We start from the raw sequence: 18,511 nt of genomic DNA on the forward strand, positions 1-18,511 counted from the left end.
AGGGAAACATCTCCAGGGAGAGAAAAGAAAGGGCTTTATCTTTGCTACTGTGAGATGTCTCTGGGGAATGTGTGACCCCAAATTGCTCCAGAAGAATATAGCCACCAAGGCCATTTGCTACTTAACATGTCCTTTGCTCAGAAGGCTTAGACCATGCAGGAGTGTGAGAATCCAGAGACAGATCCTGGACACTTTCTTCTGATTTTCCCCCCAGGTTACTAATTTCCTCTTCAGCTCTATGTCGTCTACTGAAACAGCGTACTGGTTCAAAATTGAGAAAGGTGTACATCAAGGTTGTATATTGTCACCGTTCTTATTTAACTTATATACAGAGTGCATCATGCGAAGTGCTGGGCTGGGTGACTCACAAGGTGGAATCAAGGTTGCTGGGAGAAATATCAATAACTTTAGATATGCAGATGATAACACTCTAATGACAGAAAGCAAAGAGGAACTAAAGAGCCTCTTAATGAGGGTGAAGAAGAGAGTGAAAAAGCTGGCTTGAAATTCAGCATTCAAAAAACTAAGATCATGGCATCCGGTCCCATCAGTTCATGACATAGAAGCGGGGAAAGTGGAAGCAGTGACAGATTTTATTTTCTTGGGCTCCAGAATCATTGTGGACGGTGATTGCAGCCACAAAATTAAACTGCTTGCTCCTTGGAAGAAAAGCTATGATAAACCTAGTGTATAGTCAAAGCTATGGTTTTTCCAGTAGTCATGTACAGATGTGAGAGCTGTACCATGAAGAAGGCTGATCACTGAAGAATCTATACTTTTGAATTGTGCTGGAGAAGACTGTTGAGAGTCCCTTGGACTGCAGGGAGATCAAACCAGTCAATCCTAAAGGAAATCAACCCTGAATATTCATTCATTGGAAAGACTGATGCTGAAGCTCTAGTACTTTGGCCACCTGATGCTAAGAGGTGACTCATTGCAGAAGACCCTGATGCTGGGAAGGATAGAAAGCAAAAGAAGGGTGTGGCGGAGGATGAAATGGTTAGATAACATCACTGACTCAGTGAACACGAATTTGAGCAAACTCTAAGAGATAGTGGAGGACAGAGGAGCCTGGTATACTGTAGTCCATGGGGTTGCAGAGTCAGACACGACTGAACAACTGAACAGTCTACTGTCCTACAAAGTCTATCTATTGAATTCTGAATTTTGGTTATTGTATCTTTCATTCCTAAAAGTGCTGTTGACAGGGTCAATCTAACAGTTATGTTTACTGCAGATATTTTCAAGCTTGTCTTTTATTTTTGTAAACATAAGTTTAATAGCTTTGTACTGCTATGTCTGATACTGTTTGTTTCTGTTACAACTAATTCTCATTCCTGGTGCCTTGTTTCCATTTTGTGCTTGACTATTTCTGTTTGCTACACATTGTCTCATGGTAACTATTTAAGAAGCATAAGATAAAGGGCTTGTCCTCCAGAGACATTTTTGCATTTGTTTCTGCCAGGTGCCTTGGGGTTCATTTGCTTTAATCTAAATGCATGACTTGAATTTTTTTAAAAAAAATATGTGATAAAAATTGGGTTGCAAAGATTTTCTTGGGCTTGTGGTTTCAGGGTCTCTCCTACTCAGCACCTGACTGATTAGTAACTTTATTTGTAGATACCTGGGGATAGAGGTAGGGTTTAATTTTAGTTTACCTTTGCCCAAATGATAGAGCCCTTTGGGGTGATGTTTTTATGGGGAAACAGTTCCCACCATGATTTTGCCCTGACTTTGATTCTATCCATCTTTTTCCTCCAAGGCTAGCAAAACTGGTGTTCAAATTCTCAGAATTATGCAGCTGTCCTCAGGACAAAAACATCTGTCAGTATTCTCCTTACCTCTCTGGGTTCTCACTTTTGACTTGATCATTTTATTTTCTTGTCAGAGATTTACTGTATTTAATCATTTCTTCTTTTTTTTTAACTTTATAAAAAAATTATATTTTATATTGAAGCATAGTTGAATAACAGTGTTGTGTCAGTTTCACCTGTACAGCAAAGTGATTCAGTTATACATGCATACACATGTATCCTTTTTCAGATTCGGTTTCCTTTTAGGTTATTACAGAGTACTGGGCAGAGTTCCCTGTGCTATACTGTAGTAGACCCTGTTGGTTATCAGTTTTAAATAAAGCTGTGTGTCCATGTCAATCCCGAACTCACAGTCTATTCACCCCACCCCGTATTTAATAATTTCTTATTTTATCCAGCACTAATTTAGTAGGATCAATTGTCAATAAGCCTTTTCTGGAAGGGGCCAAATAGTCGATGTTTTAGGCTTTGCAGGCTAGACATTGTCTGTTGTAACTTTCCAACCATGCAGTATGTTAATAAACAGGCATTGTTGTGTTTCAATAAAACTTTATTTAAGAAACACAGGCTGCAGGCCGGTTTTGTCCTGTAAGTCATAGTTTTTTCAACTCCTGATCTAGAATATATTTTGTGCTCATTATGTCAATAACATTTGTTAAATATTGGTTCAGTTCAGTTCAGTTGCTCAGTCGTGTCTGACTCTCTGCGACCCCATGAATCACAGCACGCCAGGCCTCCCTGTCCATCACCAACTCCCAGAGTTCACTCAAACTCATGTCCATCGAGTCGGTGATGCCATCCAGCCATCTCATTCTCTGTCGTCCCCTTCTCCTCCCACCCCCAACCTTTCCCAGCATCAGAGTCTTTTCCAGTGAGTCAACTCGTCGCAGGAGGTGGCCAAAGTATTGGAGTTTCAGCTTTAGCGTCAGTCCTTCCAATGAACACCCAGGATTGATCTCCTTTAGAATGAACTGGTTGGATCTCCTTGCAGTCCAAGGGACTCTCAAGAGTCTTCTCCAGCACCACAGTTCTTTCCTTCTTTTGTTATGTTTCTCTCATTACACACTAAACATTATATTTTGGTTTTTCTTTTTCAAAGTTGAGTACCATGCCTTTTAAATTAGTTACACTTAATATGCTTATAGTATTTCTAATGCTAGTTCCCATCCCATTGTTATTTTGTATTCTTGCCTCATGCTTTTGTCAAATGAAGTGCTTTTGTTGAGTTTTGTGAAATACTCTTGTGGCATTTTAATTGGAATTTTATTAAACTCACTAGTATAGAAAGAAATATCTTTGCTATATTTAAACCTTTCTTTTAAGAATATGAAACATATTTCTTGATCCAAATCTTTATTCTTCCCAGTAATATTTGGTCATTTTCTTTACATCATGAAGATGTATGTCTTTTGTTAGGTTAATTGGTATTTTAATGTTTTTCATGCTGTTGTTAATTGAATGCTTTTTTAAAATTATATTTTCTAGTTAGTTATTACTGTTACATGAGAATACATTTGACTTTTGTGAATTTATATTTATCTTTTATTTTTATTTACCCACTTTCCTGAAGTTTTGTCTATTGTTAATGACTGATTTTCTTTGGATTGAGTTAGCGTATAATCAAATTGTCTACATGTAATGATATTCTCATCCCTTCTAGTATATTTCTCTTTTTGCATATTTTTGCCCCTATTTTTAATGGATTCACCTCTATTGTAAAATATAAGATATTGTATTGGGTCTTGATTTTAAGTACTTCTAATTTTATGTTTTAGTGTACGTGTTAGAAATGATTTAACAGACACTATTTCAAATATACATTGATAATACATACTGTGTGGATCCATATATACGAATCAAGAAATTCAAGAACAGGCAAAACTAATCTATGGTGATAAAGTCAGATAGTGGTTATATACGGTGTGTATTAACTGGGAAAGAGCATGGGAAAGCATACTAATGTACTAGAAATGTTCTATACCTCTTCTTAAAAGCATTACTGCTGAAGGCTGTGGCATAGGAAAATTATGTCTTTGCTTCCATGCTTCAGAATATAACTGATTAGAGGATGCCACCCTGCGAGGAATAACCAAAGAGCAGTGTAGCTTGAAAGTAGGGAAGGACACATTAAGGTTGAGATGGTAAAGAATCTGCCCACAATGCAGGAGACCTGGGTTTGATCCCTGGGTTGGGAAGATTCCCTGGAGAAGGAAATGGCAACCCACTCCAGTATTCTTGCCCAGAGAATCCCGTGGACAGAGGAACCTGGCGGGGCTGCAGTCCATGGGGTTGCAAAGAGTCTGACACAACCGAGCAACTAACACTACTACTGACTACATGCTAACTGTGAATCCACAGTATATCACTACAGTTACAAAATATTTAGTCAAACATATGTACTATTACGATGGTTAAATATACACATCAAATCATGCCGTGGAATAATGTTAGAAATCTTTATTATAGACTACTGTGGCTAGTTTTGATCCAAAAATCAATAAAGTTTGAAAAATTTGCAGAAGGATGAGACAGGGACAGTAAAACCTGAGAAGGAATGTGAGGAAAGGTTATATAATGATGCCGTGGACCGTTTTGTCCTGCTTTGTCTTAAGGCTGAAGGATTGTGTGCCTCTGCCTCCGCGTCATTGATGGAGATCAGTAGTGTGGCTTTAGTCTTTTAGTCTTTTTATTCTGTGAAAACTTCCATATTGGACCGGGCCTTGGAGAAAATATACTTCGGCAAAAGGCCAGTGCTTTTAAACTGGATGTAAAATGGGGAGGTGCCTTTGGATATGCAGGGAATGATGGTCTTAAAATATTATCCACTGGGACTTCCTTGGTGGCCTAGTGCTTAAGACTTCACCTTCCAATGTAGGGAGTGTAGGTTCAATCCCTGGTCAAGGAGCTTAATATCCCACATGGCTTATAGCCAAAAAATCAAAACATAAAATACAGAAGCAATATTGTAATAAATTCAATAAAGACTTTTTAAATGGTTCACATAAAAAAATCTTATAAAAATATATATACCTTCTTCACTAAAAAAAATAATCAGGGTGGGGAATTCCCTGGTGGTCCAGTGGTTAAGACTCTCTGCTTCTACTGAGGGGGGTGAGGATTCAATCCCTGGTTGGGGAACGAAGATCCTGTATGTTGTGCGGCATGGCACACACACGCAAATCAAGGCTCTTTGGAGAAATGCCTGATTCTGAGTCTGGGGCAAAAAACTGCGCAAGCGAAGTCTGGGACATCTTTTTATTCCAGATAGTAAAGAAGCTCTCAAAGCCTAACTTTATGTCAAAAGGACTGAAGAGCCAGTCCTGGTATCTGAGTGATACCCTGGGCTCAGCAAAGGGACCAAGTTTTCAGAGCCTTGAAGACAAGGGGTAACACCCCAAAATATGGGCGCATTTCCCACTCTTCCTTCATTGGCTGAGCAGCTGCCAAGAACAAAGGCCACATCTCCTGATAACCTGGCAAACAAATACAGTATTGCTCACAAATTGATTTCTTCTCTGAGGTACCGACTGGTTATTTGGGGGTAAACTTCAAAAACAAGTTGAGGAGCGTCTGTCCTTCTGTGACACTGGAGAAATTCCACAAAAGAATCTGGGTGTCATGACGGAGGCAATGGTTCAGGCAGAGGAAGCGGCTACTGAGATTACTAGGAAGCTAGAGAAACAGAAGAGACGCTTGAAGAAGGAAACGATTGCCCTGGCATCTTCAGAAAATAGTCGTGCCCCAAAGGAGTATGAGGAGACAAGTGAAAGACCCAAAAAGAAGAAAAAACAAAAGCCCCAGGAGGCTTCCTTGGTGGCTCAGATGTTAAAGAATCTGCTTGCAGTGCAGGAGACCCGGGTTTGATCCCTAGGTTGGGAAGATCCCTTGGAGAAGAGAACGGCTACCCATTCTAGTGTTCTTGCCTGGAGAATTCCATGGACAGAGGAGCTGGCAGGCTACAGTCCATGGGGTCACAAAGAATCCAACATGACTTAGCGACTAACGCTAACAGGAGGCTTCTCTGGAGAATGGAATGGAAGACCTGTCTGTCTCCTTTTCCAAACCCAAGAAAAAAAAATCTTTTTCCAGGGAGGAGCTGGTCAATAGTAATCTTGAAAAGAGATGGGACTGGAAGTCTTCCCAAGAGGAAGAAATCTTTCCCCAAAAAGGAACCAGTTAGTGACCCCAAGAGTCAGGAAACAAGAGGGTGCCCAAGAAAAAGAGGAAATTGTCCTCCAAGGAGGAGCCTCTCAGCAGTGGACCTGAAAAGGCGACTGCCAACAAGAGCAGTTGCTCCAAGAAAAGAAAAATCCCAGGGAAATTAGAATGGACATCTCCCTCATGGGACGTAACTTGTGGAGGTATTTCCCAGCCCATTCTCTAGAGCCCAATAAAAATCAAAACTAAAGAAGCAAAAAGGACTGAAGAGTCAAACTGGAAAGGCTTCCTCTGGCCAGTTTTGAAACAGTTTGAGAATCAATAAGGGTGATAATTATATTGAATTGAAACATACCTAATGTTTAATCCATGAATTTATAATGATATTGAGAAAAAAATTGACCAGTAGAGGTTACCAGAGAATTCATTCGTTATGTTGAAAAAGAATAACGGGAGAAAAATCCCACATTCATGCTGTCCTGTGTGAGCTGTACTGCTGGGCAAATAAACAGTGGATCAGAGTGCGTTTCTCTTGGTAGAACTATTCCAACCAATGAACGAAGAAGGAATGACAGATTTAAAATATCACTGTTCTGAGCGGCTGGCTTCTGGAATAGTGAAGTGAGGACCCTGGGATGTGTGTGCAGATGAAACTATGGATGAGTTGACAATTTTTGATAAATGTTGATAATGAGTATATAAGAATTCATTATACCTCTCTGTCTACTTTCTGGTGTTTATTTTGTAACAACTTTATTAAGATATAATTCACATAGTTATTCAGTGTTTATTAATTGGGCTTCCCAGGTGGTATGAATGGTAAAGAACTCTCCTGCCAGTGCAGGAGACATCAGAGACATGGGTTTGATCCCCGGGTGGGGAAGATCCCCTGGAGGAGGGCATGGCAACCCACCCCAGTGTCTTGCCTGGAGAATCCCATGAACAGAGGAGCTGCAGTCCATAGGGTCTAAAGAGTTGGACATGACTGAAGTGACTTCTTGTTGTTTAGTTGCCAAGTTGTATCTGACTCTTTGTGACTCTGTGGACTGCAACACACCAGGCTTGGACACGACTGAAGCAACTTAGCATAATTAGTTATTTTACTGAAGGCATTTTAAAGAGGAAGAAATGGCAAACATTTTTTCTTCCAGGGAAAGTGGAACAAAATCGATATTGTAATTATCTTCATCAAGCTCAACACATGAAGATTTCTTCCACTGAACTTGCTTCCAAGTTTTTCCTTTTTTCACTATTATCTAAAGTTCTTTTTAAACATAATTTATTTTAATAATTAGTGAGTGGACTATGATATATGTAAAAGTTCATATTTCCATGAATATCATTTGGTATTGTTAGCCCTTCCTCCTAAGCGATATGTCATAAAATAGAAGATCTTTGTTAAAGATAAAATGAGAAAGAGGGTTATAGCTCTTAGCTCAAATAAGAATTGATTACTGTCCATGTATTCTGCTATTCCATCCTCATTTGGCCCCAGTAATTTTTTAAAAATAAATTTGCTTATTTTTAATTGGAAGATAATTGCTTTACAATATGGGTTGGTTTCTGCCGTACATCAACATGAATCAGCCATAGGTACGTATATATGTGTCCCCTCCCTCTTGAACTTCCCTCCCACTGCTCACCCCAGGCCCCAGTAATTTTTTTTAATTTGGCTTCACTGGGTCTTAGTTGTCGCATGTGGGATCTAGTTCCCTGAGTAGGTTTTGAACCCAGGCCCCCTGCATTGGGAGCACAGAGTCTTAGCCACTGGATCACCAGGAATGACTCTGGCCCCCTTAACTTTAATACAGCAGACAGGGACGACAGAGAATGAGATGGCTGGATGGCATTACCGACTCGATGGACATGAGTTTGAGCTCCGGGAGTTGGTGATGGACAGGGAAGCCTGGCATGCTGTGATTCACGGGGTCACAAAGAGTCGGACACGACTCTTTGAGTGACTGAACTGAACTGAACCTACACATTGATGGTTAATGCTTGTGGGGGTGGTGCTCAGTTATGTCCAACTCTTTGTGACCCCATGGACTGTGGCCTGCCAGATTCCTCTGTCCATGGGATTTCCCAGGCAAGAATACTGACGCAGGTTGCCATTTCCTCCTCCCGTAGATCTTCCCAACCTAGGGATCGAACCCGCATCTAAATCTCCTGCATTGACAGTTGGGTTCTTTACCACTGGCACCACCTGGGAAGCCTCTAAGCTACATATTATTCCAGGAATTAGCTCAGTGGTGTCACAATTTATATGCTTGGTAAAAGTATTCTTTCAGGTTGAGACTAGATGACACCAAAGCACAGCATCTTGCTGGTAAACCATTGCCCTCATTGACAGTGCTCATCCTTTTCCTGATTTACCCTCGGGCAGAAAACTCAGTTATTCCTTTGTTTGGATTTTCAGTGTGTTTTGATCATTTTCTTACACTTCTCTCCCCATTTGCCTTCCCTCTTCTTCAGACCTAGGCCAAGTCCCCTTTTTCTGCAAGCCTTTTCCTAATAAGCCCTTCCCTACTAATATCTTTTGTGCTTTTTTTAGCATTGGGGGAAAACCAGGTCATTTTGCTATTTAAGTGAGCCTTCAGTTAGTTAAAGATTATGTATTTTAAATGTCACCTGTTTTAAATGTCAAAACAGTTTTTTGAGCAAAAAAAGTCTCATTACTCTGGGCACAATTGGAACAGTAAATATTGTGATTAATGCAAAGCGTGTAATTCCACTGATATTTTTCTCCCTCATTTTTTAGGATCATGGCTGCTGTTCCTCAAAATAATCTACAGGAACAACTGGAACGTCATTCAGCAAGAAAGCTTGACAATAAATTGAGTCTTTCAAAACCGAAATCTTCGTAAGTACTTTAGTTTGCTTTCATACAGGCACCAACACTCAAGTGAAAAGAAATATCTCTTACAACTCTTTCATTGTAGAGATGAGAAAATGAAGCTGAGAGGGTCAATGGTTTTCCCACGTTACAAAATAATAATAGAGGATGTTTTAGCACCACCAGGTGATGAATTGTTCAGCACCTTTGCACAGTTTCTAGCACATGATATTTGCTCAATAAATATTCATTGAGTGAACAATGAATCTTGTAAATATGAGCAAATTGGTATTTTTAATTTTTTTTAATTTTTATTTTTGGCAGTGCTGGGTCTTCATTGCTGTGTGGGCTTTTCTCTAGTTATGATGCATGGGGGCTGCTCTCTAGTTGCAGTGCACGGCCTTCTCATTGTGGTGACTTCTCTTGTTGTCGTTCCTGGACTCTTGAGCACAGAACCAGTAGTTGTGACAGCCGAGCTTAGTTCCTCCCTGGCATGTGGGATCGTCCCAGACCAGGGATCAAACCTATGTCTCCTGCATTAGTAGGTGGATTCTTTACCACTAAGCCAGCAGGGAAGACACAAATCGGTATTTTTAGTATCTTAATATAATTTTATGTCCTTTTCGAAAACCATTTGTCAGGAAACTGTAGCTCTCCAGTTCTGTTCTTTCCTTCAGGCTGTATTCCAAAGTCCTTCTAAGAATACCTAATGATGTATAGCCCTCATTGTGCCCTTAGCAGGTTCTAGGCACATTCTTTGTGCTTGACTTTAAAGTTACCATTAACCTTCATGTCAGTAAATCCAGGAGATGTCCAGGTCCCTTGCCCCTTTCACTTGTCTTTCAGATTTCAGCATAGCTGGAAGTTTTTAATTCTTTTCCCCATAAAACTTTTATCAGAGTCGCAACAAGTAGTCACATTTGCGTCTCTTCTCTTCTTTGCTTCTGCTTCCCTCTGCCTCTGGAGAAGTTGTTAATTAAGGACTATGAGCCTGAGAGGCAAAGTAATGGGAATGGCCTGGATAGTCTCAAAACTGAGTAATGAGCTCCTGAATAGGAAGAATCAAAGCATACAAAGCATAATGTAAGTTACCTTACATATTTTAAAGTCAGAGAGGCATATAGATTCTTTGCTCGTTTGGGATACAGTGAAGGTAAGTCATTATATAAATTAGTGAAAAATAAAAAATCAGAGTTTTGTATACTCTCTGGATTTGTTAAAATTAATCCATCTAATTCAGTTTTTCGATTCTTTTTCAGAGGTTTCACTTTTAAAAAGAAAGTGCCTTCAGCCAACGATGTCTCCGTAACTAGTGTGTCAGTGGCAAAAACCCCTGTGTTGAGTGATAAAGATGTTAATATCACTGAGGCCTTTTCCTTCAGTGAAACTTCACCCCACTCCACCAATCAGCAGACGGGGATCAGTGACTTTAAAAGCGCTCCATCTGGACCACAAACTAAGAGACTTGGTTCAAAACCATTATTGCCAAGTTTGTCGCAGGTTCATCAGGAAATTTCATGTGCGGCCCAGAACACACCGGTTATAAAGCAATCCCACAGCGCTGCTTTCAAGAAATTAGAATTTAGTTCCTCATCAGATTCTCTTATTCCCTTCGATGATTGGGATGATATGGATGACTTCGATACTTCTGGAAATTCTAAAGCATTTGTGACACCGTGCAAAAACCACTTCGTAAGAGTAAGCACTGCTCAGAAATCAAAAAAGTCTAAGAGAAACTTAGTAAAAGCGCAGCTTAACAAAACAAATACAGAGAAGACTGATTTGGCTCCCTCCTCTGAGAGCAAGCAGGAACATTTGACTGAGAAACAGAAGGATGACTTAGAATGGTTAAGTAGTGATGTGATTTGCATTGATGATGACCCCAATTCCGAAGAGCTGATAAATGAAGATACTCAGGAAAATCACTCGTTAAAAACTCATTTGGGAGCGGAAAGAGGTAAAAATTATTATTTCATTTTAATAGGTTGATTGTATTAGTTTATTCAAAGCTAGACATTAGGAAGAGTAGCAAATATGATTTAACTTTTGTCCTTGGGATATATAGAGGTGCTTATTGAACCATCTGTTGGTCACGTTCTTGCATACTAAGGAAATGAAAGATTTTATTCTTCTAATACAGTTTTTATATTAGCAAGGATATTTCTGTGATTTTAAATACAAAGAAATATGTGGAGAATATAATGCTTAATGGAATAAGTCAGAGAGAGAAAGAAAATTACTGTTATATCACATGTGGAATCTAAAAAATAATAAAAATAAATATACAAAACAGAAGCAGGGACATAGAAAACAAACTTATGGTTACCAAAGGGGAGAGGGAAGTAGGGGGGACAAATTAGGAATATGAAATTAATAGATACAAACTACTATACATAAAATAGATAAGCATTAGGGATTTATTGTGTAGCACAGGGAGTTATACCCATTATCTGGTAATGTCCTGTGATGAAATAAAATCTGCAAAAAACTGAATCACTTGGCTGTACACCTGAAACTAACCCAATATTGTAAATCAACTACATTTCAATAAAAAGAAGAGAAGGTTCCATAGAAGTTTCAAATGGCTTCTTGATGGTGTGCTGACTAGTTGGTAGTAGAATTGGGATGTAAAACTAAAGCCTTTGTGTTATAATTCTTTTATGATTTGTACTACCTAATATTGATGAATAATATAATCATGCTATTCAAGTATTATAAATTACATTCAAATAGTTTTCTGTTTAGGTCTCATAGTTATTAGATGTCTAGAACTTAATAGCTGAGATCAGCCATATGTGGAGGTACCCACCTTATGAAATAATTGTAAATATGAAGCTAATATTTTTAAACACCTGAATCCTATCAGGGTTAGTGCAGGGTAAAAGGGGGCTGAAAAGTGACTGATTATAAACACAACTATAGTCTAATCAAATGTGTTACTATTTATGAAGAGAAAATTTGGCAAAAGGTAAACTAGAGAGCAACGATTTGGTACTGTTTTCCCACATAGTTGAGAGAGAGAGACATTTATTCTGGGTGACTTAAATAATTAAGACGCCTTTGGGATAAGGTAGACATAGTTTATCTGTATCAACAGTGGTACTTGTATAACCCTCAGGCTTACTTACTGTACTTTACCCTTATTTAAATGTGAATGAAAAATAGAGAAATAAAAGCACTGATCCTAAATATGAGTTTCATAATTTAACTGGAGACAGTCATGAAAATCCTTAAGCAAATCATCAGCCTCAATCCAGCTTTTGTTGGACTTAATCCAGTTGATTCAGTCATCCTCCATGAAGAAACAAGCCAACATTAACGTGTGAAAGGAGAGAACGCATATAGTACAGAGTGCTGCTAGTGCTTTTATGTTATCCAAAGCACTCACTTTTAAGTGCTCACACCCTGTTCTTTCTGGCTCGTTAATATTAAAATAACCTACACTTATCAACTATTTTACTTTATTTTTTAAACTTTTTATTTTGTGTTGGGATATAGCCAATTAACAGTGTTGTGATAGTTATAGATGAACAGTGAAGGGACTCGGCGATACACATACATGTATCCTTTCCCCTCACCGACTCCCCTCCCATCCAGGCTGCCCCATCACACTGAGCAGAGTTCCCTGTGCTGTACCGTCAGATCTTGTTGGTAGGGGAGTTTGGGGTGGCATGTACACACTGCTCTGTTTTAAGTGGATAACCATCAACTTTTACTTTAGGTAATTGTGAAAAGAAGAAAAACTCGGAAGAAACAGAATTACATTCAGTTGAGAAATCTTCATGTGTTGAGCTTGACGAAGATGATTATGACATAGATTTTGTCCCACCTTCTCCAGAAGAAGGAATGGCTTCTACCTCTTCGTCCTCTTTAAAATGCTCTAGGTAAAATTGTTTTATTAATTAATAAGCATTGTTTCTGAGATAGCTGAAATAATTTTAGTTGTGTAATGTCACCTCAAAATTGACTAATTTCATGCTATTGCAGTTTGTTTTGTATTCAAATGAACACATCAAGAAATTCCTATTTATATACATTTTATTTAATTGTTGGTATTCTAAAACTATATAGTCCCATTATCATTAATTACATGACACCTCCAAATGGTTTTATGTAGTTGATCTTGATATGTGGAATGTAGATACTGATTTCCTAGACCTGAAATGACCCAAAACCACCTACTTTGTGAAGTGACTTTTACTAAGTAAAGCGTCCTTTCTTCTTTTTAAAATTTTTCTTAATCCAAATATTAATAGAATTTACCATTGGTATTTGTCATTCACTGAATTTTGATAAATTTGTGACATGATTGTGATTAATTGGTGGTGTTATGGGAAAATAGAAAATCCACATAGTTCATTAATAGCTTAAAATACTAATAGTCGTTGTTACCGCCATATTGACTCCAGCCTAAATCCGCTCAGTTGAGAGGTCTGATATATACTATGCTGCTAACCATATTTTGATGAGAAACAAATCCCTCTAGTACCTCACCTGAAGGAAGGAAGGAGGTGTTCGTCTACATAAGCTGGTTTCTCTGGGTTTTTGTTTTAACAGGTGGGTTGAAATGTTTACAGAGGTGGGAGAGGGTGAAGCATGATTGCTATTTGACAACAAAACAGAAAAACTCCGAAAGTTCCCCTCTTTCATCTCCCAATAAAAATGCAGACAGAGTTGTGGGGGGTAAAAACTCAGCAAGAGTTCACATAGCATTATTCAACAGCATTCTTATTTCTCAGGTGAAGGAGTTGAAGCTTAGGGAGGAACAGGGGATTGTCCGAGATGACGTAATTAATGGCAAATGAGCTAAGATCCAGTGTAGGGTTATTTCAAGTGTGTATTGCCCAGATAACACTGTAGCCACTTTAACAGGCTATTGACTGATAGTCTTATAGTCCAACAAACCAAACATTTTCTTTATCCACATTAAGTATTTTTTTTTTTTAATTGCAGTATAGTTGATTTACAATATTGTGTTAGTTTCAGGTGTGCAGCATAGCGATTTAGGGTTTGTATTCTTCTTTTTCTGATTATACTCCATTATAGATTGTTACACGATATTGAATATAATGCTCTGTGCTATACAGTAAATCCTTGTACCTTGTCTGTTTTGTATATGAAAGTAAAAGTGTTAGTTGCTCAGTCATGTCCAATTCTTTGCGACCCCATGTACTGTAACTTGCCAGGCTCCTCTGTCCATGGAATTTTCCAGTCAAGAATACTGGAGTGGGTAGCCATTCTCTTCTCCAGGGGATCTTCCCAACCCAGGGATCGAACCCAGGTCTCCTGAACTGCAGGCAGATTCTTCACCATATGAGCCACCAGGGAAGCCCACTGTGTATTTGCATCCCATACTCCTGATTTGTTCCTCCCCTTTCCCTGTCCACATTGTTCTGTTCCTTCTCTATATGTGTGTATGATTTTTACATTGCCATAATCAACATGTTGCTATCATTTTTCAATCTGCTTTTCTTTTGCCGTTATTTTTAAAACGTTTTCCATATTGCTGCATAGTCATTATTTTTATTCCTCTTAATGGCTACATAATTTATTGAGTTGTCATACCACAATTTAGTATATTTTACCTAGCTCTTCAGCAGTTGGAAAATGGTTCTTTCTAAGGTTGTTTCTGAGATAAATTCTCTCTATATTTCTACTGCAACCTTGTATACATATTTGTATATATTATAAAACTAGAAGAGGATTTTCACAAATGCTTTATGTGCAGTGCACACTTACATTTTCTGTTATATTTTATTACATTTTGTTGTGATGTAATGGTTAGAAAATATATCACAAAAAGGAGAACATGTTTTTGTATCTCCTATATTCCTAGAACAACAAGACTGGTTCCAAATAGGAAAAGGTGTACGTCAAGGTTGTATATTGTCACCTTGCTTATTTAACTTATATGCAGAGTACATCATGAGGAACGCTGGGCTGGAAGAAGCACAAGCTGGAATCAAGATTGCTGGGAGAAATATCAATAACCTCAGATATGCAGATGACACTACCCTTATGGCAGAAAGTGAAGAGGAACTCAAAAGCCTCTTGATGAAAGTGAAAGAGGAGAGTGAAAAGGTTGGCTTGAAGCTCAACATTCAGAAAACAAAGATCATGGCATCTGGTCCCATCACTTCATGGGAAATAGATGGAAAAACAGTGGAAACAGTGTCAGACTTTGTTTTTTTGGGCTCCAAAATCACTGCAGATGCTGATTGCAGCCATGAAATTAAAAGACGCTTGCTCCTTGGAAGGAAAGTCATGACCAACCTTGATAGTATATTAAAAAGCAGAGACATTACTTTGCCAACCAAGATCCGTCTAGTCAAGGCAATGGTTTTTCCCGTGGTCATGTGTGGATGTGAGAGTTGGACTGTGAAGAAAGCTGATCACCGAAGAATCGATGCTTTTGAACTGTGGTGTTGGAGAAGACTCTTGAGAGTCCCTTATACTGCAAGGAGATCCAACCAGTCCATTCTAAAGGAGATCAATCCTGGATGTTCATTGGAGGGACTGATGCTAAAGCTGAAACTGCAATACTTTGGCCACCTCATGCGATGAGTTGACTCACTGGAAAAGACTCTGATGCTGGGAAAGGTTGGGGGCGGGAGGAGAAGGGGACGACAGAGAATGAGATGGCTGGATGGCATCACCGACTCTGTGGACATGAGATTGAGTGTACTCCGGGAGTTGGTGATGGACAGGGAGGCCTGGCGTGCTGTGATTCATGGGGTCGCGGAGAGTCGGACACAACTGAGCGACTGAACTGAACTGAACTGATATTCCTAGACCTCTTTAGCTGGCCCTCAGAATCCTCTCTCTGCAGACCCCAAATTACCTTTACAGCTTTATCTCCAGTTATGTTCTTATAGTAACCCTAAGCTCCATTGCCTAATCAGAGTAAACTGACACTCTCTCTCCTTCATAAGTGTTAGCTTTCTTTGGATTGCCATAGTATCCTCTCTTTAACACTTATTTAATACTAATTTATTTTGTTACTTTTAAAGTATTTTTTATATCCAGCCAGAATGACCATGTTTATGTGTGTTAATATCAGGGCCAAAGATGGCAAACTTTGAGGGCCAGCTAGGGCTTCCCAGGTGGATCAGTTGGTAAAGGATTCACTTGCAATGCGGGAGACGAGGGTTCGATCGCTGGACCGAGAAGATCCCTTAGAGAAGGAAATGGCCACCCGCTCCTGTATTTTTCCTGGGAAATCCCATGGACAGAGGAACCTGGTGGGCTACAGTCCATGGAGTCACAAAAGAGTCGGACATGACTTAGCAACTAAACCACCACCTAAGAGGTTTTACAATAGAGATACAAAGACATGTTTCTCTTCTCTGTTACATAGTGTCTGACCAGTTGTGGAAAATATTAGAGGGAAATGTATGCATTTGGTCTAGTCTGTACTCTGATCTGTTTAATGTTTTTGTAATTTGTAGTATGTTGAAGGATCTTGACACCTCTGACAAAAAGGATAGTCTTAGCACATCAGAAGACTTGTCAAAACCCAAGGAAGTGGCCACACAGCAGCCTAATCGAGAAACCAGCACAAGCTGTGAAGGTACAAAAGTATTTTAGACATAACACATGTTGTAGCTGCTTACTTTTGAAAACAAAGTAAGGTTGTATTCTTAGCCTGTGACTGTATAGTATAAGATGATAAATCTGTAGTTTCTTTTGATCTAATAGTGAATCATCCATAATAACCAACCACGAGCATTTGCTCAAATAACTCCGAAACTCAGAAACTTGTTTTCTCACCAAATGACTCTCTAACAAGTAGCATTTTTAGAATAGAGAAGGAATTTTTTTCTCATACTGAACCAAAATTTTGCCTTCTTGTAGCTTTAATCTTTGTGAGATAAATGTGAAGTGCCTAGAGCTAAATATTAGATCGTTTACCTCTTTTTTATAGGTACTGATTTCTAGACCTTTCATCCTCCTAGTTCTCTGAGTTTGGTGTTCACTTAAAATTTATACTTTTTGTTTGCTTGATTTATTTCTCATTCATTTTTTAATTTTCTATTAAATATCTAGTGTAAATAATCCAGTAGCACCTAAAGGCTTTGAGAAGCTGCTGTGTCTCCTTCCCACTCCTGATTTCTGTTTCCCAAAGGCTTTTTCGGACTAGAAATTTGTTTCCTTCTAGTCTGAATTTTCGGAGAAGGCAACGGCAAGCCACTCCAGTACTCTTGCCTAGAAAATCCCATGGACGGAGGAGCCTGGTAGGCTGCAGTCCATGCAGTCGCTACGAGTCAGACATGACTGAGCGACTTCACTTTCCCTTTTCACTTTCACACATTGGAGAAGGAAATGGCAACCCACTCCAGTGTTCTTGCCTGGAGAATCCCAGGGACGGGGGAGCCTGATGGGCTGCCTTCTATGGGGTCACACAGAGTCGGACACGACTGAAGTGACTTAGCAGCAGCAGCAGCAGCAGTCTGAATTTTTCCTGGTATTATTCCTGGTTTTCCTTCTAGTTTGAATTTTTCCTGGTATTATTCCTGGTTTTCTTCTTTTTTTTTTCTCTTTCACTCTTCCTGGAACTTCAGCTATTGGACCATTAGAACTCTGTTAATTAACTTTTCTGTTTTTTATCTCTTGCCTTTTTTGCTTTCTGAGAGATGTCCTCAGTTTTTAAATTAACTCTTGCATGGAATTTTTCATTTTTATCAGATTACTTTCCAACAGCTGCATTGTAATCTATGAGTATTTCTGTAATGTTTTTTATTCTTATTTGATGGGTACTGTACTTAGGGGGTGTGTGGATGTGTGTTTGACAGTTGCTGTACTTACGGTGTCTGTGTGTGTTTGACAGTTGCTGTATTTACGGTGTGTGTGTGTGTTTGACAGTTGCTGTACTTACGGTGTGTGTGTGTGTGTGCACACATGCATGTGTAATGATCTCTTGGTGTGGTTCCTGTTTCCTCTGAATTTTTGTTTATTTTCGTCTCTGAATTTATTGTTAAAGATGCTCCTGAAATAACTGATGTAGGCACTCTTCTAAGTGCCTTACAATATTAATTAATTTAATCCTCACAATGATCCTTTAAGATAGTTTCTGTTATCCCATTTTACAAATAAGGAAACAAGGTACCAGGTACCAGAGAGCTAAATAATTACTCATGGTCATAGAGCTAGACATCAGCAGAGCTAGGATTTGAACCCAGCAGTCTTGAGGCTCTTGAATTTGCACTGATAGCCACTGCACCATACTGCTCCTGCGTCATCAAGTTTCACTGATGAAATTGTTGGCTAAGACGAGAGCAAGGACAGAGTCCTACACAGTGTCCTTAGCGGCCTCCCTCTCAGCTGACAGCAGTCTATTCATCACCGCCTCGTGTCCATCTTGTTACAAATCTACCTTCAGACTGTGTTTCTCTCCCTTGTCCCTGCATGTGACTCCAGAATTTGAAGGTCTGAGGCAGCAAGAGGAAAAAGTTGGGCCGTTGGCTCCAGAGCAGTGCTGACCTGGTATGCAGGCCTCCATCTTCCCACTCCTGGCTGGTGACTGTGCCAAAGTAGTTCAGGTTCTTTGGACCTCAGTTTTTGTTCCTTCTGTTAAATGAGAAGAATAGTATCTACCTTGCCTGGTTGTTGTCAGGATTCAAAGTAAAGCACCCCTTGCACTGCAGGCCTTCAATAAATGGGGGCTTTTGTTGTCTGCCAGTCTAGTGATCCTTTCAAAAAAGGAACT

General features: G+C 39.2%; 1 protein-coding gene across 1 annotated transcript in view; it reads left to right on the forward strand.

The window, feature by feature from the left end:
• The window catches only part of BLM (BLM RecQ like helicase), a 92,533-nt gene that overhangs the window by 17,252 nt on the left and 56,770 nt on the right, over positions 1-18,511 (forward strand). Inside the window, exons 2-5 of the mRNA XM_088829610.1 lie at positions 8,731-8,832; positions 10,065-10,762; positions 12,527-12,689; positions 16,254-16,375. Coding sequence (XP_088685736.1) covers positions 8,735-8,832; positions 10,065-10,762; positions 12,527-12,689; positions 16,254-16,375 — 1,081 coding nt within the window. The 5' untranslated portion in view covers positions 8,731-8,734. The remainder of the gene's footprint in view (positions 1-8,730; positions 8,833-10,064; positions 10,763-12,526; positions 12,690-16,253; positions 16,376-18,511) is intronic.

Source organism: Moschus berezovskii, chromosome 21 (assembly GCF_049115385.1).
Source record: "Moschus berezovskii isolate FMDL1 chromosome 21, NW_MosBer_1.0, whole genome shotgun sequence".
Classification (NCBI taxonomy): Eukaryota; Metazoa; Chordata; class Mammalia; order Artiodactyla; family Moschidae; genus Moschus; species Moschus berezovskii.